The sequence below is a fragment of the Panthera uncia genome (assembly GCF_023721935.1).
Source record: "Panthera uncia isolate 11264 chromosome A1 unlocalized genomic scaffold, Puncia_PCG_1.0 HiC_scaffold_17, whole genome shotgun sequence".
NCBI classification, from domain to species: domain Eukaryota; kingdom Metazoa; phylum Chordata; class Mammalia; order Carnivora; family Felidae; genus Panthera; species Panthera uncia.
This window is the reverse complement of record NW_026057577.1, coordinates 8,693,108-8,715,415: the sequence shown is the minus strand read 5'-3', so window position 1 is coordinate 8,715,415 and position 22,308 is coordinate 8,693,108. Positions and strand designations below refer to the sequence as shown.

Here is a 22,308-nt window from a genome sequence, read left to right as displayed (position 1 = left end):
AAGGTTTTCAAAGGTAAGTGCAGGTTCGTTTATTTTTCTTTATATTTTGTATTTTCTTGATTATTTTGCATTATATTACAGTACTGTAATCATTTTCATATGAATATTTTTGAGTTGTGGAATGAATCATCTGAGTTTCCATTATTTCTTTTTAAAAAATTTTTTTTAACGTTTATTTATTTTTGGGACAGAGAGAGACAGAGCGTGAATGGGGGAGGGGCAGAGAGAGAGGGAGACACAGAATCAGAAGCAGGCTCCAGGCTCTGAGCCATCAGCCCAGAGCCCGACGCGGGGCTCGAACTCACGGGCCGTGAGATCGTGACCTGAGCTGAAGTCGGACGCTCAACCGACTGAGCCACCCAGGCGCCCCACCATTATTTCTTATGGGGAAATTCACTTCGAGATACAAGTGCTTTAGATTACAAGCATGTTTCCAGAACGAATTATGCTTGAAAACCAAGGTTTTACTGTAGTGATAAGACTTTTCCCCCCTCATTTTTCCTATTAATATTATTATTATATTAATGGCATTATTAAATATTAAAGTGTTTTTTTTTAATGTTTATTTATTTTGGAGAAAGAGAGCACGAGTGGGGAGTGGGCAGAGAGAGGGAGAAGAAGATCCACATTGATAGCAGACAGCCTGATGCGGAGCTTGAACCCACAAACTGCGAGATCATGACCTGAGCTGAAGTCAGATGCTCAACTGACTTAGCCACCCAGGTGTCCCCAATGGAGTTCCTAATATTAAACCATCCTTGCCTTTCTGGAATAAGTCTTGCTTGGTTATGATTTCAAGTTATTATTAGGAGCACCTGACTGGTTCAGTCGGTGGAGTATGCAACTCTTGATCTGGCGGTCGTGAGTTCAAACCCCATATTGGGTGTAGAGATTACTTAAAAAAATATTTTAAATATTTAAAATTACTGGGGTGCCTGGGTGGCTCAGTCGGTTAAGCGGCCGACTTCGGCTCAGGTCATGATCTCGCGTCCGTGAGTTCGAGCGCGTCAGGCTCTGTGCTGACAGCTCAGAGCCTGGAGCCTATTTCATATTCTGTGTCTCCCTCTCTCTGACCCTCACCGTTCATGCTCTGTCTCTCCTTATCTCAAAAATAAATAAATGTTAAAAAAATTTAAATATTTAAAATTATTAATATGCTGTTGGATTGTACTTGCTTATACTTACTAGCATTCTTGCATCAGTATTCATAACTGATCTCAGTCTGTGGTTTTCTTGTATTGGTCATGTCAAGGCTGACGCCTGAGATGACCTCCAAGTGGAGGTGTGGAGGTGGCCATAGGACTGGGACCTGTGCATCTGGAGCTCATGAGAAAGGGCCAGACTGGGGAGATAGATTGGTGAGTCTCTTGTATATAGGCAGTATCTTGTGCTAAAACATGGGTGAATCTTGAAAACATGCTAAGAAGCCAGATACAAAAAGCCCCATATTATATGATTCCATTTGTAAAAAAAAGTCCAGGGGTACTTGCGTGGCTCAAGCAGTTAAGCATCTGACTTCAGCTCAGGTCATGATCTCACGATTTGTGGGTTCGAGCCCCGTGTCCGGCTCTGTGCTGACAGCTTGGATTCTGGAGCCTGATCTGATTCTGTGTCTCCCTGTCTCTCTGCCCCTCCCCTGCTCATGCTCTGTCTCTCTCTCAAAAAAAAAAAAAAATAATAAATAATAAAACATTAAAAATTATTTAAAAATGTCCAGAATACAACAATCAGGAGAGACAGAAAGCAGATTAGTGGTTGCAGGAGCTGAGGGGGTGGATAGGAATGGCTGCTAAATGGGTAAGGGGTTTCTTTTTAGGTCAGGTGAATGTTCTAAGCTTAGATTGTGGTGACCCATTGCCCAACTCTGGGAATACACTAAAACCGTTGAATCACACGTTTTAACCAGGTGGATTTTATGGCATGTCAATTATATGTGGATTAGAACGTGGGGAGAGGAAAAAAGAAACAGAATTGTCTGGAACTTAGAAGGAAAATTTGGTGACTGGTATGAGAAATGCTCTCCTGACCTGGGTCAGGGTTCATAGTCCCAATGCGAGTCCAGTTCTCACTTTTTTTGTCAAAATGGAGGAACGTTCACTGGGGACAAAAGTATTTGTGGGCAACAAGATCAGTTCTGGGATATCATTCATCCTTGCTGGAAATAGTTCTGACCCGGCAGCCAAAGGGAGGGGCCGTTTTAGAAGGAACGCTTCCCCAGGAGGAAAAGATTTACTGGCAGGACGCGACAGGAAAACGGGTGGGCCAGGCTCAACAGCCTAGACTAGACCAACATAAATAGGTGACCAGCCTGACCCTGGCCTGGAGGAGATGATGACCGGAGTTGGTTCTGGTAAGGCAGAAGCCTGCCAAAGGACTGGCTGAGGTCGGCGAGGGTGTCTGGAGGAGGCAGGACTAAGATATTAGTGTCAGGATTGATGAGGTGCCAAGGGAAAAGAAGGACATGGTCCTGCAAATCTGGCCCACGCCTCGGTAGGCCAGTTGGAAGTACCTGTTGGGACACCGGGGGAGAGTGTGAAACTGGCCCGGCGGGAGCAGGGGCTGGTCGCTCCCTGGAGGCACCTGAGCCGCGCGCATGCCCAGAGCACGCAGTGGGCGTGCCGGAAGTGTGAGGGCCGAGCAGAGGAGGGTCGGAGCTGTGAGCCGAGGGCGTTCCTGGGGCTGCGGGTGTCCCCTCGCAGGGAACTGGGTTTGATGAGGGAGGTGGGACGCTATTTCAAGCAGTTGGAGGATTGCACTGCCAGAGTGATCCAGAAGCCACCGAGGTGGGGCTCCGGCCAACGGAGGCGGAGATGGATGCTGGGAGAAGGCGACAGGTGGGGCATCACCTGCGGGAGGTACTGAGTCAGGTGAAGGGCGCCCTGTGGGCAGGTGTTACAGGCGGAGGAGTGAAGGCTGGAAACTTGAGACCGAGACTGGAAACGAGTGAAGAGTCACCAGTTTTATGGCCGGCCCTCGGTTTTCACTCTCTTTACGTTCATTGGAGTGCTGGCCCGATTTTCAAGTGAATATTGAGGCCCCCAAGGGAAAATGACTTGTTTTGAATCCCAGAGTTGGGACGCTGGGTGGGAGACAGGATATGATTCCAAAGCCAAATCGGGCCCTCCTCTATTGGAGTTTAAGGGGCAGGTGAATGGTGTAGAACAGAGCTGGGCAAATATTACCTGTACAGGATCATATAGTAAATACTGTATTGTCTGCCTTGTGGGCCAAGAGGCATGCTATTATGTGGGTGAGTACATGATAATAAGAAGAGATGAAACAGGGGTGTCTGGCTGGCTCAGTCTGTAGAACATGAGACTCTTGATCCTGGGACGGTGAGTTCGAGCCCCACCTTGGGCATAGAGATTACTTAAAAAAGGAAAAAAAAAAAAACACCCAAAAAACCAGATGAAATGTAGCTCCACTTTTTATTGAAAATTAAAAACTTTACTTACAGACACTAACTTTGAAATTCATAGATCTTATGTGTCATGAAATAGTATTCTTTTGATTTTTTTTCAATCATTTAAAAATGTAAAAGCCATTTTCTGTTCAAGTGTCATACAAAACTAGGCCGCAGGACAGATTTGGGGGGTGGGCCATAGTTTGCCAGCCCTTGTCTAGATCTGTGCTGTTCCCACTGAGCACCTGGAAAGTATCTAGTCTGGGAGCTTAACAGAAGACCATGGGGGAAGGGTAGGGGGAAAAAAGTTACAGAGAGGGAGGCAAACCATAAGATGCTTTTAAATACAGAGAACAAAATGAGCATAGATGGGGGGTGGAGGAGAGAGGAAAGTGGGTGATGGGCATTGAGGAGGGCACTTGTTGGGATGAGCACTGGGTGTTGTATGTAAGCAATGAACCATGGGAATCTACCCCAAAAACCAAGAGCACACTTTACACACTGCATGTTAGCCAATTTGACAATAAATTATATTTAAAAAAAAAAAAGAAAGAAAGAAAGTATCTAGTCTGAATTGAGGAGATGTGCTAAAATACACTCTGGATTTCAAAGATGTCCAAGGGGAAAAAAGGAAAAGAAAAACATCTCAGTAATATTTTTTTAAATTTATTTATTTATTTTGAGAGAGAGAGAGCAGGAGGGGCAGAAAGATAGGGAGAGACAGAATCCCAAGCAGGCTTTGCACTGTTAGCACAGAGCCTGACTTGGAGCTCCAGCTCACAAACTCTGAAATCATGACCTGAGCTGAAATCAAGAATCGGATGCTCAACTGACTGAGCCACCCAGGCACCCCTCAATAATTTTTTAACGTTGATTACATGTTGAAATGATAATGTTTTGAATAGACTGGTGGTCTAAATAAAGTATATTCAAATTAATTTAACGTATTTCTTTTGCCTTTTTTTCTAATTCTCTCTTAGTCTTTTTTTAATTTAAATTTTAATTAATCAGTTAATTTTTTGAAGCTTATTTATTCACTTTGAGAGAGAGAGAGAAGGAGGAAGGAGAGAGAGGGAGAGAGAATCCCAAGCAGGCTCCACACTGTCAGTGCAGAGCCCCACACTGGGCTCAATCCCATGAACCGGAAGACCATGACCCAAGCCAAAACAAAGAGCCAGATGCCCAACCAACAGAGCCACCCAGGCATCCTGAATTATCTACTTTTTTTATTATTTAAAACAAATTTTAATGTTTATTTTCTAGAGAGAGAGACACACACACACACACACACACACACACAAAGTGTGAGCGGGGGAGGGGCAGAGAGAGAGGGCAACACAGAATCTGAAACAGGCTCCAGGCTCTGAGCTGTCAGTACAGAGCCCCACACGAGGCTGGAACCCACGAACCACAAGATCATGACTTGAGCCGAAGTTGGACACTCAACCAACTGAGCCACCCAGGTGCCCCTCGTGGTCTTTTAACGTGGCTGTTGGAAAATGTTCAGTTATACATGTGTTTGCATTTATGGCTTGCATTCTATTTCTGTTATACAGCACTGCTCCGGGAAGTAGGCTTGGGGACGTGGATGGCCCCTCCATTCGTGTTGAGGGAGGTGGGAGGAGGTGTGGCCTGGCTTTCAGGAGAGTTGGGCCATGTGGGGACAGCGGATTTCATTAAGGAGAGGTGGAAGGGCAGGGTGAAAGGGGTATATCAAACCAAGGAGGCTTCTGCAGGACTTGGTTTGAGGTGAGGGGGTTTCAGGGAGTAGCAGGCTTGAGCTCTTTGAGGGGGCAGCCATGAGAGTGCGTGGGGCAAGGCGGATGGCAAGAAGGAAAAGGCCACCAAACAGCTGGCCACGTGAGTGACTGTGGGACGAGTCTGCTGAGGTGCAACCATCCCTCGACCCCTCTGCACGCTAGGAGCTTGTCTTCGGTTTGGAGCCTGGAGCACGGCCCCTTCTTGGAAAGGTGGCTTGGCCAGTTCACTGGCCAAATGTGGAACCGGAAGTCACAATGTAGCATTCACACCAAGAACACTGGAGACTATTCCTCCCTCCTCGGCTGCCGACCGCCCCTGCCTGGCTGGTGAAGACCTGCCTGCTCCAGCCTTGTGGTGGGAACAGATGTTGCTGCCAGGGCTGTGGCTCCCTGTGCCACTGTCCACGCCCAGGAGCGGGGGCTTTGCCTTGCCCTCTGCTGTGGAGGGAAAAGGGAGGTGCCAAGAAGTGGGTCCCCGCCTGTGGCTTCCTGTTTCTGGGTGAGGGAGAGGGGTGGAGCTTCTGTGTCCTTGTCTGTGCTCACTGGGCGTAGGAGGACGGAAACCTCAGTGTGCCCTTGTCTCTTGTCTCCAGCTGCCTGGGCCTCGGAGCAGTGCTGGGTGCTGAGTGGACACTGTCCACAGAGAGGCCTGGGTCCCAGGCCTGGTGCCACCGGACATGTCACCCCCTCCCACACTCTACTCCGAGACCGAATGTTTGTGTGTGCCCCCCCCCCCCGCCCGCCCCAGTTCATATGTTGAAATCCTAACCCCCAACGTGATGGTATTTGGAAGCAGGGCCCACCAGGGCAGATGAGGACACGGAGAAGACAGCCATCTGTGAGCCAGGACACTGAATCTGCCAGCGCCTTGATCTTGGACTTCCCAGCCTCCAGAACTGGGAGGAATAAATTTCTGTCATTTACAAGCAGCCCAGTCTATGGGGTTTTTTTTTGTTGTAGCAGCTCAAATGGACTGAGACACTTTTCTTTGCTGCCCTTTTAGTTTTCTCCTCTCTCGATGAGATGCTTGGACTGGACCTGTGAAATGGATCATCTCTTGATTCTTTGCTAGCCATTGTGATGCAATTGGCTTGTGCAGTTAGCTGCAGGTGTCTCCAGGAAGCCAGGGGGCTGCCACCTGTGATGGGGTGGCTTTCTCCTTATTTGCCCATCGCCTTCCCTGCCAGGCCGGGCTTTCAAAGCCCACCCCTGGGAAGTTATGGTCCATCCTTCCAGCCTTGCTGCCCACCGCCCTGTGCCTGGAGCCAGGGTTGTGACTACACACGGACACAAAGTTTTGCCCACTCACCCTCCTTGATGTCTCTCATCGCCCCTCCTTTCATGGGCTCATGCCATCGCCACCATCACTGACTTCCTGTTTCCTGTGGATAAACGGATCCCTTTGTCGCCGCACATAAAGTCCCTGCCAGACGGCACAGTCTCAACTCCCTTCTGTCATGTGGGGCTACCCGCAGTCTTTGAACACTGCACCCTCTCAAGCACTGAGCCTTTGCTCAGTGGGTCTCTGTGCCTTCGTCTCCCACCATCTCTGCCTGGAGAACCCCCATTCAGTGTTCAGCGTCTCCCCCTCTGGGAAGCCTGGTCCTTCCCACCCACCTCTCTGACTTACAGGAGGGACGTGTCCCTCCCACACGTCCTGTCCTCCTGTGCCTCCCCAGTGTAGCATTCGCCTCTCCACGTGGCAGGGAGACTCCTATCCCGAAGCAGGAGAGGGCTGGGGGTGCCTTCTAATGGTGGAGGCCGGCTTGTTCCCCAGGATAGGTGCTTGCTGATATCTCCCGAAAAGCTGATTGACCGAAAAGCTTTCCTCTCCTGTCTCCTTTCATTGTCATTAACACGCAGGTGTTGAAGAGCCTGTCCTGCAGGATGGGCACCCGGTGTGTCCTTGCCTGCCTTATGCGCGGGTAGCTAAGCTCATTTCTCAGTGTCCTCTGTGGCACAGCAGGTCGGCGTGACAGTTCTAGCTGGTGCAGGGTGAGCAGAAGCGATGCGTGTTGCTTCCAGGCCTGGACCATTAACACAGGCGCTGTCCTTCCCTCTTGCTTCCTTCAGCGGGCTGCATGCGCATGATAAGGCGTGAGGGGATGGTGGCAGCCCAAGATGAAGGGGCCTGTGTCCTTAAATGCCACGTGGAGGAGAGCCACTTCTCTGGTCTGAAAGCCAGCCCAGGACTGTTCATCTATGAGAAACAACCTCCCAGAGGCTCCTGGGTGGCTCAGTTGGTTATGCATCTGACTTTGGCTCAGGTCATGATCTCACGGTTCTTGAGTTCAAGCTCTCTGCTGACAGCTCAGAGCCGGGAGCCTGCTTCTGATTCTGTGTCTCCCTCCCTCTCTCTCTGCCCGCACTCTGTCTCTCTCTCAAAAATAAACATTAAAAAAATTTTTTTTAAAGAAAAAAGAAACAATCTTCCATGCTGTTTGGATCTGTTGGGTAGTGTGGTGTCGTTCATGCTGACTGCCTCTCCTGTAGTGCCAACCTGAGAGCTGTTGACAGAGTAGTAAAGGCATGTTGGGGCCTAGATGGCAGATCGGACAGGAGGAGGTGAGGGAAAGAGGGGCATCAGGGCTGACCCACCCATGTTCCCAGCCTGCACAGGTAGCTAGATGGGAGAGGCTTTCTCCGTAGCCAAGAACAGAGCAAAGGGATCTGGGCTCAGGGGAATGTCGTATGTTTGGTTTTGGACATGCTGAGATTTGAGGCGCCTTGGTGATAGTTCAGTAGGGACGTTGAGGGATACTTATGCTTGAGGGTTTGGAGTTCAGGAAACAGGTCTGTGCTGAGCATCGTGGGCGTGTTGATGGCAGCAGAAGCCCAGGTGTTAATAAATGAGTGAACAGGTGAATTGTTGCATAACCAGAACTGAGGCTCAAAGAGAGAGTCCCCCCTCCCCCGCAAGCCCACACTGACTTAGTGGCAGTGCTAAACCATAAATAAAAGAGCCTCCAATGCTGCCTCTCACAGGGAAACTGGGCATTTCCCAGTTTCTTTTCTTTTTCTTTTTTTTCTTTTTTAATGTTTATTTATTTTTGAGAGAAAGTGTGAGCAGGGGAGGGGCAGAGAGAGACAGGGACAGAGGATCTGAAACAGGCTCTGTGATGACACAGAGAGCCTGATGTGGGGCTCGGACCCACGAACCGTGAGATCATGACCGGAGCTGAAGATGGACACTTAACTGACTGAGCCACCCAGGCAACCCGACATTTCCCAGTTTCGTAGGCTTTCCGATGCCTGGTGCCCAGACTGCTTTATAAAAGTGGCAGTCCAGGGGCGCCTGGGTGGCACAGTCGGTTAAGCGTCCGACTTCAGCCAGGTCACGATCTCATGGTCCGTGAGTTCGAGCCCCGCGTCGGGCTCTGTGCTGATGGCTCGGAGCCTGGAGCCTGTTCCTGATTCTGTGTCTCCCTCTCTCTCTGTCCCTCCCCCGTTCATGCTCTGTCTCTCTCTGTCCCAAAAATAAAATAATCGTTGAAAAAAAAAATTAAAAAAAAAAAAAAGTGGCAGTCCAGTCCCGGGGGCTTGGGAATCTGGTTTCCAAGCTTTTCAGGGGATCATGACATGAAGCCAGGCTGGGCCCCTCTTGAGTGCTATATTACCTATATGGGAGATCCCCAGGGGAGCTCCCAAGGACACTGCGGCAGGGTGGGGGGGAGGGAAGGTGTTCTATCTGTGCATCAACCACACAGTCCTTTGAGTCCTGATTCCAGAGGGGTGGCCCAGGAATTTCTGATTGGCCTTCTGGGGGGCCAAGGCTGCCTTTGAAGACTCAAGCCGTGCAGGGGGTGGCTGTTGTAAGAATGTGTCCCTTGGGAGGGGGTGTCCTGCCAGCTGGCAGAGCTGCTCCAGATCTTCCCAGTCTGGAAGATTTGACTTGAGAGAGAGTAGGGGAACTCAGCAGGTGAAGGAACCTTCCCCTAGATCTGTTGTTGTTGTTCTTTTTGTTCTTTTTTAAAATTAAAAAAAAAATTAAGTTTATTTATTTTGAGGGAGAGAAAGAGTATGAGCAGGGTAGGGGCAGAGAGAGAGGAGGGAGAGAACCCCAAGCATGCCCCACACTGTCAGGGCAGAGCCCAATGTGGGGCTCGAACTCACAAACAGTGAGATCATGACCTGAGATGAAATCAAGAGTCATTCGCTTAACTGACTGAGCCACCCAGGCACCCCTAGTAATCTGAGCTGCTCTCATTTACACCTACTTCCTGCCAGGCACTAGGCTAAACACTTGGCAGACATTATCTCTGATACCTGCAGGACTTCTTCAGGGGAAAGTGTTATCATCCCTGTTTTATTTATTTATTCCTTTAGTTTTTATATATTTTTTAAAGTTTATTTATTTACAGAGAGCCCACAAGTATTGGCGGGGAGGGGCAGAGAGAGAGATGGAGGGAGAGAGACAATCACAAGCAGAGCCCGACTCGGGGCTTGATCTCACAAACTGTGAGATCATGACCTGAGCCAAGATCAAGAGTTGGACACTTAACCGACTGAGCCACCCAGGTGCCCCAGTCACCCTGTTTTCAAGATGAAGAGGGTCGCCTGGGTGACTCAGTTAGGCCACCGACTTTGGCTCAGGTCATGATCTCATGGTTTGTGAGTTTGAGCCCCATGTCGGGCTCTGTGCTGACAGCTCAGATCCTGAAGCCTGCTTTGGATCCTGTGTCTCCCTCTCTCTGCTCCTTCCCTGCTCACACTCTGTCCCTCTGTCTCCTTCAAAAATAGATAGACATTCAAAAAAAAATTTAAAGATGAAGAAGCCAGGCTTCATGGAGGCCTAGTTAGGGACTGACATCTCAGATGCTTTCAGTCGATGAAAATGGTTTTAGGGGGCCCAGGAATAAGATGTTAGGAGCCGGTGGGGGCTGGGGTCAGCGGGAGAGCACCTGCTAGGGGGCAGTGAGTCTCAGCTCAGGCTGATTGTGGACGTGTTCAACTGTGGCCCCGTGTGACTTCATCCAACCATTTTCCGAAAGTAACTAGAGATGCTACATCTTGTAGAAATAATCGTACTTCGTAGATGTTGGCAAATGATTCTGTAAGATGTTCACAACAAGCAAGCATGCTAGGTAGTCAGATTTGGCCTGCAGAGAACCAGTTTGTAATCCCAGGTTAAGAGATCATTTATTCATTCTGCAGGTATTGGAGTGCCCACTGGAGGTGTTGGGGTGCAGGAGACAGACCTGGTGCAGGACATATTGAGCTTAGTGTCAGTAGGGTGTGGTCTGTGCTCTGAGTGGGGCCCTACATTGAAGCATGACGGAGCACTTCCTGGAGGAAGTGGAAGTCTCGGATGTATCAGTCAGCTAGGGCTGCTGAAGTCCAAAGTCAAGGTGCTGGCAGTGTGGTGCTCCCTCTGAAGGCCCTAGGAGAGAATCTGTTACATGCCTCTCTCCAAGCTTCTGATGTGTCCTGCACTCCATGTTCCTTCGTGCTATGGACTGAATATTTCTCTCCCCCTCCATTCATATGTTAAAGCCCAATCCCCACTGTGATGGTATTTGGAAGGGGAGCCTTTGGGAGGTGATTCAGTTTAGTGGTGGTCATGAGGGTGGGGCCCCCATAATGGGGTTAGTGCCCTCATAAGAGGAGACATGAGAGGGCTTGCTTCTCTCTTTGCTTCTGACATGTGAAAACATGAGAAGACAGCCATCTACAAATTAGGAAGGGGCTCCTCACCGAACCCCAGATCCACCAGCACCTTGATCATTGGCCTCTCAGCCTCCAGAACTGTGACACTTACATTTGCTGTTCAAGCCACCCAGCCTGTGGTATTTTGTTATAGCAGCCCGAGCTAAGACACCTGGTTTGCAGACCCATCACTCCAACCTCTGCCTCTGTCTTCACATGATATTTTCCTTCTGTGTCTCTGTCTCTGCGTGTCTTCTCTTCTCATAAGGCACCAGTCACGCTGGATTAAGGGCCCACCCTACGCCAGTTTGACCTCATCTTAACTTGACTGCATCTGCAGAGACCCTGTTTCCAAGTCAGGTCACATGCAGCGTTGAACCTATCTTTTGGGGGGATACAGTTCAACCCGCAACAGATATGTAGAGTAGGCAGGTGAGATTTGGGGAAGAGTACCCCGGTAGAGGGAATAGCAGGTGCAAAGACACCTCCAGAGGCAGAAAGATGCATGTGAGTTTCAGGAAATTAAGTCAGCAGAGCTAGAGTGGAGAGTGGCCATGAGATGCTGCTGGGGTGGTTCCTGCCGGGCCTCTCGGCTTGTGTGGAAAGGTCAGGGTTGGTTAGGCTGCAGTCAGAGATGAACGCCCAAATCTCAGCGGCTTGACCCGGTACAGTGTCATTTCTTGCTCACGTCAAGTCTGTCTTAGGTTGAGTGGCTTCTCTCCATCATGTGGCCGTGCTATGCAGAATGCATGGTCTCTGGGGGAAGCTAGGTCCAGGGGAGGCCCCTGGTCTCACCTGCCCAGGCCTGGAAGTGACCCATCTGCTCACAGACCACACAACCAGGGAGGCTGGCGGGGAGCACAGATTTCCGTGAGTCCCCACTCTCTCTCTCTCTGTTACACCAGAATTTGGAGTTAGGATTTCATCCTCAGGACACTGGGAAGCCCATTCCCACGCGGAGTGAAGATCCAACTTGCATTTTAGAAAGTAGCCTCCAGGGGCGCCTGGGCAGCTCAGACGGTTAAGTGTCTGACTTGGGCTCAGGTCATGATCTCACAGTTTGTGGGTTCGAGCTCCACATCGGGCTCTGTGCTGACAGCTCAGAGCCTGGAGCCTGCTTTGGATTGTGTCTCCTTCTCTCTCTGCCCTTCCTCTGCTCACACTGTCTCTCTCTCTCTCTCTCTCTCTCTCAAAAATAAACATTAAAAAAAAAAAAATGTTTCCTCCAGCTGGAGCCAGCCTCAGCCGTACAGCAGGGGGGTGGCCCATGGAGCAGTGTTGCATGGACTGGCCACATCAGCCACCACACAGTTGCAACTAATTCCTGCAACTTCTACCTTGCAGCCCCTGCCAGGAAAAAACAGGAAAAAAAGAAAAAAGGAGAATGTGAGAAAAATTAAGTCATGTACAGTCGACCCTTGAACAACATGGTTTGAACAGTGGATCCACTTATATGCAGTTATTTTTTTTTTTTTTTTGATAAATACAGTACAGTACTGTGAATGTAATCTCTTCCTTATGACTTTCCTAATAATGTTTTTCTGTGTAGATGCTCATTCGATTGTAAGAATATAACATGTAATACACATAACATACAAAGTATGTGTTAATTGGGGGCACCTGAGTGGCTCAGTGGGTTAAGTGGTCGACTCTTGATTTCGGCTCAGGTGATGATTACACGGTTGGTGAGTTCGAGCTCCATGTTGGGCTCCGTGCTGACAGTGTGGAGCATCCTTGAGATTCTCTTTTCCTCCCTCTCTGCCCCTCCTCTGCTTGTGCTGTCTCTTTCTCTCAAAATAAACTTTAAAAAAGTGTATGAGTTAATTGGCTATATTATAGGTAAGGCTTCTGGTTAACAGTAGGCTATTAGGAGTTCAGTTTGGGGGACAGTCAAAAGTTGCATGCAGATTTTTGACTGTGGAGGGGGTCGGCACCCCTCACCCCTGCATTGTTCAAGGATCAACCGAAATTTTAAAAACTTTCAAAATGCATTTTGAGTCTGTTCTCTCTGTTCTAGGTTAGTTACTGTATATATTCTTACACACACAGATTGCCGGACAGCCTGAATACCCCAAGCCAGGAGGCTGTACTGTATGGGCCTATTAAGGGAATTTCAGGGGTAACTGGGCTCCTTGCTGATTTGAGAACCTCAATGACATAAAAGATGTCCTCTGCTCATTGTGGGAGGGGGGATGGGCCAAATGGGTAAGGGGCATTAAGGAATCTACTCCCAAAATCATTGTTGCACTATATGCTAACTAACTTGGATGTAAAATAAAAAAATAAATTAAAAAAAAAAGATGTCCTCTGCTCAGGGTCTATAACTGGGACCCAATAACAAGAGTGGGATCCTTGGATCAAAGGGACTTCCTGCTGCTTCCAAAGAGCCAGGTGCCCTGCCTCAGTCAGAAACACCCCTGGAGGCAACCTGAAAGTATTCTGTGCTGAGACCGACCCCCTCTTGTCTGCAGTTCTTTAGAGTTTATAAGTTCTAAGTCATTGCTTCATTTGAGCCTCAGAAAAATGTAATCTGATATGAGATCTAATTTGTTTTATTTTTTGAACTTTTTTTTAAAGTAAAAAAAAAGTTTATTTATTTATTTTGAGAGAGAGAGACAGAGAGAGAGCGCGAGTGAGCACCAGGGAAGGGCAGAGAGGGAGAGAGAGAATCCCAAGCAGGCTCTGCTCTGTCAGTGCAGAGCCTAGTGCCCGGCTTTAAGTCATGAACCGTGAGATCATGACCTGAGCCAAAAGCAAGAGTCTGATGCTTAACTGACTGAGCCACCCAGGTGCCCCAGCGGCTGTAATTTTAGATGCAATTTCACGTGTTTTGTTGTATAAATTACGGATACCCTCACACAAAAATTATTGTGAAGCTCCAATAAAGCAATGTCAGGGAAAGCATTTTGCAAACTGTGAAGCACTGTCCAAATGTTGTCATCCTCAGACTTGACATGTCATGGAAAGTGTTTCCTAAGATGTGCTAAAGGAATCCATGTGGACAAGAGCAGGAGATTAAGTGAATGTATGCCCTCATCATTAGTTACGTTGTGTGGCTGCATTTAGACTATTTGACTTTGAACTTCATTGCCTGTATTATCCTCACTGTTGGGGCAGCTGTGTCCATCATCCCGTGAGCCACATCCCTGACCCTTATTTCTGTGGGTGGGCACAGGCTGGGGTGGAGGTCAGGTGGGGAGTTTGTTAAGGTCTTCCTGCAAGCCTTACTATCAGATTTCAATGACATGACCACAGTTTTACGGAGATATGTGAATTCCAGTTGTGGAACATAGCCAGAAAGTGAAGCAGTCAGCTGGGCCCTGGGGTGACCCAGAAGGTATTTGCTCATCTGGATGGGTGGGTGGGGGGTCGGTGGGGGCTGCTGCTCTAGTTGGTTGATACCTTGGGGGAATCCAGTGCTGGGTGACCAAATCTTCAGATGTTCTGAAGTCCATTATTTTTTCCCAATGGGAAACTGTCACATTTTTCATTCTCAGTGCATCTCCATTGGCTGGTTGGATAAGGGAGTGAGTTTTGGGCCACAGCTCAGCTCTGGATTTCCATATAATTTGTGATGGTATCACCTTCCAGAGGGTTGTTAGCAGACTAGATAAGAAAACAGAACCCCCAGCTCGCCACACTGGGCCTGGCTGCAGAAACTCAGGGAGGAAATGTCAGCTTCTTGGGCTCTGTTGTCATTTGGCAATCCCCAGGCTGCAGAGGCTGTAATACTGGTCCATTTGGGGCCTGGTCACCCATTATGATTAACAGAAATCACGCAGGCCTTTCAAGTTTGGTGGTCAAGAATATCCAATTAAGGGGTTTTGTATATTGGAAAAAGAGAACCATCCCTCCCGGCTTCCAACTTCCTGATTTCAGGGAAGTGGTATATTTCTCTTAAAAATAAATTTCAGGGGCACCTCAGTGGCTCAGTTGGTCGAGCATCCGACTTCGGATTTTGGCAAAGGTCATGATCACAGGGTTGGTGAGTTCAAGCCTGGCTTCGGGCTCTGTGCTGACAGCGTGAAGCCTGCTTGGGATTCTCTCTCCCTCTCTCTTTCTGTCCATCCCCTTCTTGTGCTCGCTCGCTGTCAAAATAACTTTAAAAAAAAATTTTCAGCAGAAATAAATGAACTAACCTAAGTGAAAAATTTTAATACAAAGTATAAAAAACAACGCTTATCGTCTAGGTGCTGCCAGACGACATAAGAATGGAGAAGACCATGGTCCCAACGTTTCTCCCGCCACATCCTGCCTGCCCGAACACCACTGGCACCAGACGCTCGGCGGGCTCCACCCCCTGTCCGCTTCTGCCACTGGGGGAAGCGGCAGAAAGGGCGGGAGCAAGGGACTGTGAGGGCACCAAGGTCAAAGGGGAGGGCGAGTTGCGTCCCAATCCCTTCGTGCCCTGGCGGAAGGCCTTCGGGGAACCCTGGGCGGCCCATCTCGGCAGCCCGAGTTCTGCCACTTCCAGCCAAGCGACCTTGGTTTGCGAGACTTCCTAGAGACCAGTTTCCTCTTTTGGGAAAATAAGAGTGGCCGAAGCTACCGTGCTGGGATGGGGCGCATCGGGGCAAGAGACTGCAGCCTCACAGAGAAGAGACCGTCTCGGGCCCCTCGGCCACTGGGCTCGCGCGGCCGTTCGCTCGGGACAAGACAGTGCTCCCGCTCCGCCGCGGCAACCCTCCGCAAGGCCCTGGCTCGCGCGGGTTCTAAAATGAGGACAAAAGCCCGCCCGGATTTAGCGTGCGCGCGCCGCTGAGGCCAATGGGACGCCGGCGCGGGGTTGAGTGACGGGCTGGCGTAGCCAATGAACATGCGCCTTGTTGCGAGGTGGGCCCGGCCCCGGCATTATAAAGAGCGCCACGAGTCGGCATTGTCAGGCGGCGGCACCGCGCGGGCCCGAGCGAGCTGTGCTGATCGGTGATCTCCTTGCGGCGCGGCGGAGGAGGGGGACGCGAGGTCGCGGCAGCTCCGTCGGCGGACGGAGGCGAGGCCCGGCAGCGCGGGCGTGAGCGCGGCCGAGCCCGCGGCGCCTTCCCTGCGGGTGGGGACGAGCGGGCCCCGCGGCGTCATCGGCGCGAGGTGAGCGGCCGGGCCCGCGGGCGGCGGGCGGGAGCTGGGTGGGAGCCGCGCGGCCCTGACGCGCCGTGGTCGCTTGTTGCAGGAGCCGCCGCGCCCCGGCCTAGCATGTCGGAAGCGGGTGAGGAGCAGCCCATGGAGACCACGGGCGCCACCGAGAACGGACACGAGGCCGCCCCCGAAGGCGAGTCGCCGGCGGGGGCGGGCACCGGGGCCGCGGCGGGCGCCGGAGGCGGGAGCGCGGCGCCCCCGGCCGGCAACCAGAACGGCGCCGAGGGCGACCAGATCAACGCCAGCAAGAACGAGGAGGACGCGGGGTAGGTGCGGCCGCGGGCCGACCGGGGCGCCGCCTTTGTTCCGGGGCCGCCTTTTGTTGGCGCCACGCGGCGGGGGGAGGGGCGGGCGGGAGGCCGGGGCCTGCTCGCGGCCCGCCGCCCGGCCCCGCTGCGCCCGCCGCGCCGCCGCTCGCGCCGGAGTTTGCAGGAGTTTGTTGGGTCGACTTTGGCGCCGCCCCGGGGCCGCTCGCGCGGGGCCGGGGGCGGGCGGCCCGAAGGCGGGGGGGATAGTGCCCTCGGACCCGGGGCCGAGGCGGCCTCGGGCTCCGCGGGGCTGCGTGGGCGGAGTTGGCGCGCGCCCCGGCGGCGGCCTCCCTCCCCCACCCCGCGGAGGGCGGAGTCACGGTCTGAACGCGGTCTCCGGCCCCCGGAAGCCTCGAGTTCCTTGAGGGCGAGTTCTCGAGGGTGGGGAGGACGGGCAGGGACGGCAGCCTTTTGGTACTTGCTTGGTAGTCAAAAGACTTCCAGTTATGAGTGTCCCGGGGGCTTCTAGCCCAGGCTAAGAGTGCTCTTCTTTGCCCAGTCTGGGGCTGCTCCGTTAGGGTCAAGGTTGTTTGGGAGGGTAGTGAAGATTTGTTAGTACATTCCAAGGGTAGTACCCTCCCTTGGGGACATTAAGGGTACACCTTTGACCGGATGGCCACCTTGTTTATAACCCTTACAGTGAAGGTTCTGTCAGGGCCAGCCCTTCTAAAATCACAAGGCTTCTTGTAAGACTTGTTGGCACGTGTCTTTACCATTTCAGAAAAATGTTCGTTGGTGGCCTGAGCTGGGATACCAGCAAAAAGGACCTAAAGGATTATTTTACCAAATTTGGAGAGGTCGTTGACTGTACAATAAAAATGGACCCAAACACTGGCCGGTCAAGAGGGTTTGGGTTTATTCTCTTCAAAGATGCAGCCAGTGTGGAGAAGGTAAGCTGGGTATTTGATGTCAGCGCTCTTAAGTGTATCTAAGAGGATATCATTCTTAGAGTGTGATTAGTTTGTGTGTGCTGTAAGTGGTTGAGGGCTTTGGCAACAGCAGAGGTGAGGAACTTTCTTGTTTTTGAAGGAATTAAAAATGCATATTAGGTAGAGCGATGGGTATGGACTAGAGTGGTCCAGGAAGATTATAGCTGGTGTTTATTATGTTTTTATGCCTACTCTGGGCATTGCTGAAGCAGATGCTTTATTGTGGGGATTAGAAAACAGTCCAGGGTTGCTATGAAATAAGGTATTATTTTAGGCCCAATTTGCAGAAAACAGACTCAGAGGTTTAAGTAGAAGAGCTCACACAGCTAGAAAGGGGTGGATTCCAACCTATACTCTAGACACTGCTGCTTTACTCCTGAAAGAGACCGGCTTTACACCGAGACTGGGCAGGGAAGGTGTTTGGGGGGGTAGCTATACTTGAAGTTTGGAGAAGTTGAGTTGGTAAGTCAGGTTCGGGGTAGAGTTTGGAGGGGACATACACATTCTGTGTACCAGTGTTGGGGTCTTTGTGTCTCAAAGAGAAGGGCCTTGTTCAGGGTCATGCTGCTGAGTTAGAACCTAATGTACTTCTGTTGGGACAGGTCCTAGACCAGAAGGAACACAGACTGGATGGCCGTGTCATTGACCCCAAAAAGGCAATGGCCATGAAGAAGGACCCGGTAAAGAAAATTTTTGTGGGGGGTCTGAATCCTGAAGCCACTGAGGAGAAGATCAGAGAATACTTTGGCGAGTTTGGGGAGGTGAGTGTGTCACTCAGGGAGCTGTCTGCTGGTTGCCCTGAGGTTGTGGTCTTCCTGGTTCTTAGCAGCCTTGGCTGGCTCTAGCCATCCTCAGCAAGGCTTCTTGTTCATTCTGGCCTTTGTGGGTCTTTTCTCCTGGGAGTTCCCTATGGGTCCTGGGGTGGGAAGAGGCGTTGGTTCTGAGCTTTGTGTATGTTTACAGATTGAGGCCATTGAGCTTCCAATGGATCCAAAAACGAACAAAAGACGAGGCTTTGTTTTCATCACCTTCAAAGAAGAGGAACCTGTGAAGAAGGTTCTGGAGAAAAAGTTCCACACCATCAGTGGAAGTAAGGTAAGGTGTCACGAGCTCTGTATCTGGTCACCTGCTGGCAAATTGGCTTTTACAGGTGTGGGTTAGGAGGTGGACTCTCTAGGGCAGTCTGACCCGACTGTTTTTCTGTAGCGTCTGCTTTCCTGATTGGGGCAGATGGTCCCTGCCCTTCAGGGGGTTCCTAGGTCGGTAGAATTGGCAGAAACACAGGATGTGTGGGAGGAAGGAGAAAGGGTGGTTTCTGTGGGGTAGAGGGTGTTGAGTAGCCCCTTTGATTTCTGATTGAAAGCTAGACGTCAAGGTGTTCTGAATGTAGTCTGAGGCGAATAGGGCCTGTAGTTAAGGTCTCAGAAGATTCTAGAACTTCTGTCATCTAGCAGTTCCCTGTGAAGTCTTTTCCTGCTCTGGAGCTTATTATCTCCTGTCTCGCCACAAACAGATCTTTGTTCACTTCCACCCCCTTTGGATGCTGGTTTAGTGAACTCCCACCCCAGGTGAAGATTCTTTCCAAAGCTCCCAGGGTTTCAGTGAGCTGGCATCCATGGCCAGTTTTACCTTAAACCAGCTCAGTGCTGTGCAGGGAGAACTGCAACCCTTTCCTCTGAACTCTGGTCAGGCCAGAGGTAGTTTGTCTCAGGTATTCTCCAGGTGGCTTAGGAGGCAGTTGAGGGTGTGGCCTGCTGTGGCTGGGTGTGGCAGGCCCTGAGCCACAGGAGCAGCCAGATAAGGTGGGACTGGTCCGGTGGGGCTTCTGGAAGTCTTAATCTTGGCTGGGAAGTTAGACTGGATTCAGGATTGGGCCCTTAAATGATGTTGAATCCTAGGAGCAGTTGGGTAAGAGCTCGCTCATTCATTGTTCCTCCGGTGGACAATGAATGACAGAGGTCTTTTTTTTATGTGTCTTAATTGTGAACTGGACAGGAAGTGTCTGTAAGGTAGTAAATTATAACTGGTAGTGGGTTTTGAAATAAATGTATTTGGCATTTTAATTCAACAGAAGACATCAGATGGCATCATTTGAGGGGGTAGCTTGTCAATTTTTTTGAGTTTTGAGGGAGAGTATGCTTGTATGGTGACACATTATATGTTTTTTTTTTTTTTTTCTTGGTCCTAATTAGGGAGGTATATGTGCCCAGGTACTTTCTTTAAAAAGTAAACTCCTGATTTAATTAGGAGCACTAGGAGGTCCTGGACTCTCATAGCACACACAGTGGGCAAATTTTTGAGCAAAAAGGATTCTTTGCGTCCTAAGGGGACACAGATTCCTGGCCCTTCTTGACAATAGGCCAGTGGTTGGGGGAAGGTGGGGGTGGAGCCGTAGGGCCTCAGGGAAGCCTTGTCCTGAGCTTCAGTGGTTTTCATCCTCCAAGCTGAAGGTCACCACCTCAGTGTATTTGAGTGGGATGCTTCCTTTCTTCTGTAAGGAAAAAAAGATTGAGAAAGGTGTTTTTTTTTTGTTTTTTTTTTTTCCTCCTATAAGGCTTCTTATTTGGGAAGCCACCTCTCATCCCCCTTGCCCAGTAGGACCAGGCTGGCATCAGACTTGACCCTTGATGTGGGATCTTGCTACACTGGGTTGGCATTGGCCTCGCTGTCCATCCTCCCAGTTAGACACAGAGCTGCCCCTGAGCAGCCATCAGCAGGCCTGGGGTTGTATCTGTCATCCCCAGTAAGTTCTCTGGGGAAAGGTTTCAGCCAAAAAGACCCTAGTAAGTTCTGGTCTATCTAGATTTTAGTTGTGGTCCTGAGAGTTTCTAGCCTACACGTGGCTTCCAACTTGAGCATATTTTGTTTTGGGGCAGGTGGTCGCAGGTGGCTATCTGAATGTTTGTCAGCAAAGGTCTTTGTCCACAGTCCCTGCCCGGAGTTTGTCATGGTGGCCTGACCCATTGTCTTCTCTGCTTTCAGTGTGAAATCAAGGTGGCCCAGCCCAAAGAGGTGTATCAGCAGCAGCAGTATGGCTCTGGGGGCCGCGGGAACCGCAACCGAGGGAACCGAGGCAGTGGCGGTGGTGGCGGAAGCGGAGGTGAGTGGAACCTGGATGAAGAAGGGTCCCTGCCTGTGTGGAGCTTCTGTGCCTATCTCAGGGCTCACCCTGGCTTCTGGGGCATGGTGCGCCGGGGCGAGTCACATCGGCTCTGCTGCTGCTTGGAATGGAAGAGCCTGGCTTTCTCATGGCCTGGGGTCCCAGGGCAGAGGGGCGATTGCGTTGCATTTGGAGGGGTGGAGGGGTGGGGGGCACAGGGTGCGCTTGTCTCCACGGCTGTCCCGAGTCTTGGTACACCCGTGGGCGGGCAGAAGGTAGGGCAGGGCTGTGCCAGGCGCTTTACCTCCTTCTGTCCAGGCCCCTCTGACTCCAAAGCCTGAACTTCATCCTTTTTAAGGCCGAGCTGCCGGGGAGGGTGGGGGTGAGGAGAGGGAGATCGAGCGAGAGTGAGCTCCTGTCTCTTTTGTCCTGAGTGAAGTCAGTGTTCAGTCCTATCCCGGCCTGCAGCTCACAGGCTCGGGTCACAGATGCAGGGCCGGGCCTGGGGCCCTCCACACTGGGACGGCAGTCCCTTGGCTTCTATCTCCCGAGTTGCCATTAGCAGCCCCGCCACCCAAAGGGCAGGATTTCCTCCATCCTAGCTCCTGCGTGTGCTAAATGGTCCACGGGCCCCTGTGCCCGCTCCCCCCACAGGTCAGAGTCAGAGTTGGAATCAGGGCTACGGCAACTACTGGAACCAGGGCTACGGCTACCAGCAGGGCTACGGGCCCGGCTATGGCGGCTACGACTACTCGCCCTATGGCTATTACGGCTACGGCCCCGGCTACGACTACAGTAAGTAGGAGAGAGGGAGGCCCCGTCCGCTCACCCACCCTGGGAGGCAGGACAGACAGCTCAGGGGCCACTGGCAGCAGGGGCTTTGGAGTCGGACAGGCTGGGCTGTGTGTGGTCCGGCTCGGCCACTTAGAGCTCCCCGGTTTTGAGCTCTTGAGCTTCTGGGCCTCAGGAAGGTGGGGCACGGACAGCCCCCTGCCGGACGGGGCTGTAGGCTCCGGCGAGGATGCATGTCAAGCGCCTGGCACAGGGGTAAACGCTCAGTAAGTCGTAGCTGCTATCGTTGTTGTTCTTGTCCCTAGGTCAGGGTAGTACAAATTACGGGAAGAGCCAGCGACGCGGTGGCCATCAGAATAACTACAAGCCGTACTGAGGCTTCGGCAGGATGCCCGACCGATCGCACACGCTTTGTTTGGATATTGAGTGAACACAATTATGTACCAAATTTAACTTGGCATACTTTCTATGGCCTGTCCCATGTGCATCTTATTTAAAATTTCCCCCCTGGAAATCACTCTCCTGTTGACTACTTCCAGAGCTCTAGTTGTTGTAGGCAGCGTGTGGGGTCTCTGAGGCCAGAGCGGCATTATGGGCTGATTTTATTCCCGGGTTACCCAGAGCCAGATTGGAGGGTCTGCTTCCTGCTGCCGCTCTGCAGCCTGGACCTGTGGACCCTGGTTGTAAAGAGTAAACTGTATCTTAGGAAACCAGTGTCACCTTTTTTTCACCTTTTAATTTTATATTATTTGTGTCATACATTTCCTGTTAATGGAAGTGTTAATTTTACTGTACTTTTTGGTACCTTTTGGGAATCTAATGTATTGTAAGGTATTTTACACGTGTCCTGATTTTGCCACGACCTGGATATTGAAGCTATCCAAGCTTTTGAAATAAAAATTTAAAAACCCCCAAAGCCTGGGTGAGTGTGGGGTGTGCTGTGGAGGAGAGCGGGGAAGGGCCAGGTGCTCCTGAGCCTTCGAAGCTCCAGTACCCTCCGTGACCTAACAGCAGTCCTGTCCTGCATGGCCATAGCCTGTCAGCCACAGGGTACTGCTACTAAGTTGCTTTTAATGATCTGGCCCTGCCCTTCTAGAAAAAAGTTCAGAGTGAAGACAGCTGTTCAAGGGGGTGAAGGTGGTACAGTGAAGGATGCCCCAGCGCAGCAGGACGTTGGGGCACCTTCAGACATCTCTCCTTACCCTGCCAATGGAAATCGGATCCCGTCTCCCAGTGA

General features: G+C 51.0%; 2 protein-coding genes and 1 long non-coding RNA gene across 5 annotated transcripts in view; 2 read left to right on the top strand and 1 right to left on the bottom strand.

Annotated features, from left to right (window-relative positions):
* The first annotated feature begins 5,026 nt into the window (after positions 1-5,026).
* Positions 5,027-6,092, top strand: LOC125935384 (uncharacterized). The gene is made up of 2 exons (XR_007461634.1): positions 5,027-5,518; positions 5,960-6,092. It is a non-coding gene; the product is annotated as an uncharacterized LOC125935384 (long non-coding RNA).
* Positions 6,093-15,660: 9,568 nt separating this feature from the next.
* On the top strand, positions 15,661-21,538 carry HNRNPAB (heterogeneous nuclear ribonucleoprotein A/B). Of its 2 annotated transcripts, XM_049649029.1 has the most exons (8): positions 15,661-15,894; positions 15,977-16,208; positions 16,972-17,140; positions 17,782-17,940; positions 18,143-18,274; positions 20,162-20,279; positions 20,934-21,074; positions 21,377-21,538. In XM_049649029.1, exons 2-8 carry the CDS (start codon positions 16,000-16,002, stop codon positions 21,445-21,447), a joined length of 999 nt encoding a protein of 332 aa, XP_049504986.1. In that variant the 5' UTR covers positions 15,661-15,894; positions 15,977-15,999; the 3' UTR covers positions 21,448-21,538. The 2 variants fall into 2 exon arrangements, with proteins under 2 accessions (XP_049504986.1, XP_049504988.1); XM_049649031.1 differs by lacking the exon at positions 20,934-21,074 and having other exon boundaries at positions 15,662-15,894.
* PHYKPL (5-phosphohydroxy-L-lysine phospho-lyase) overlaps positions 19,333-22,308 on the bottom strand; it is a 38,832-nt gene continuing 35,856 nt past the window's right edge. For both annotated transcript variants that reach the window (XM_049649028.1, XM_049649027.1), the window contains one exon: positions 19,333-19,670. The gene's annotated coding sequence lies outside the window, so the exon portion shown is untranslated. The remainder of the gene's footprint in view (positions 19,671-22,308) is intronic.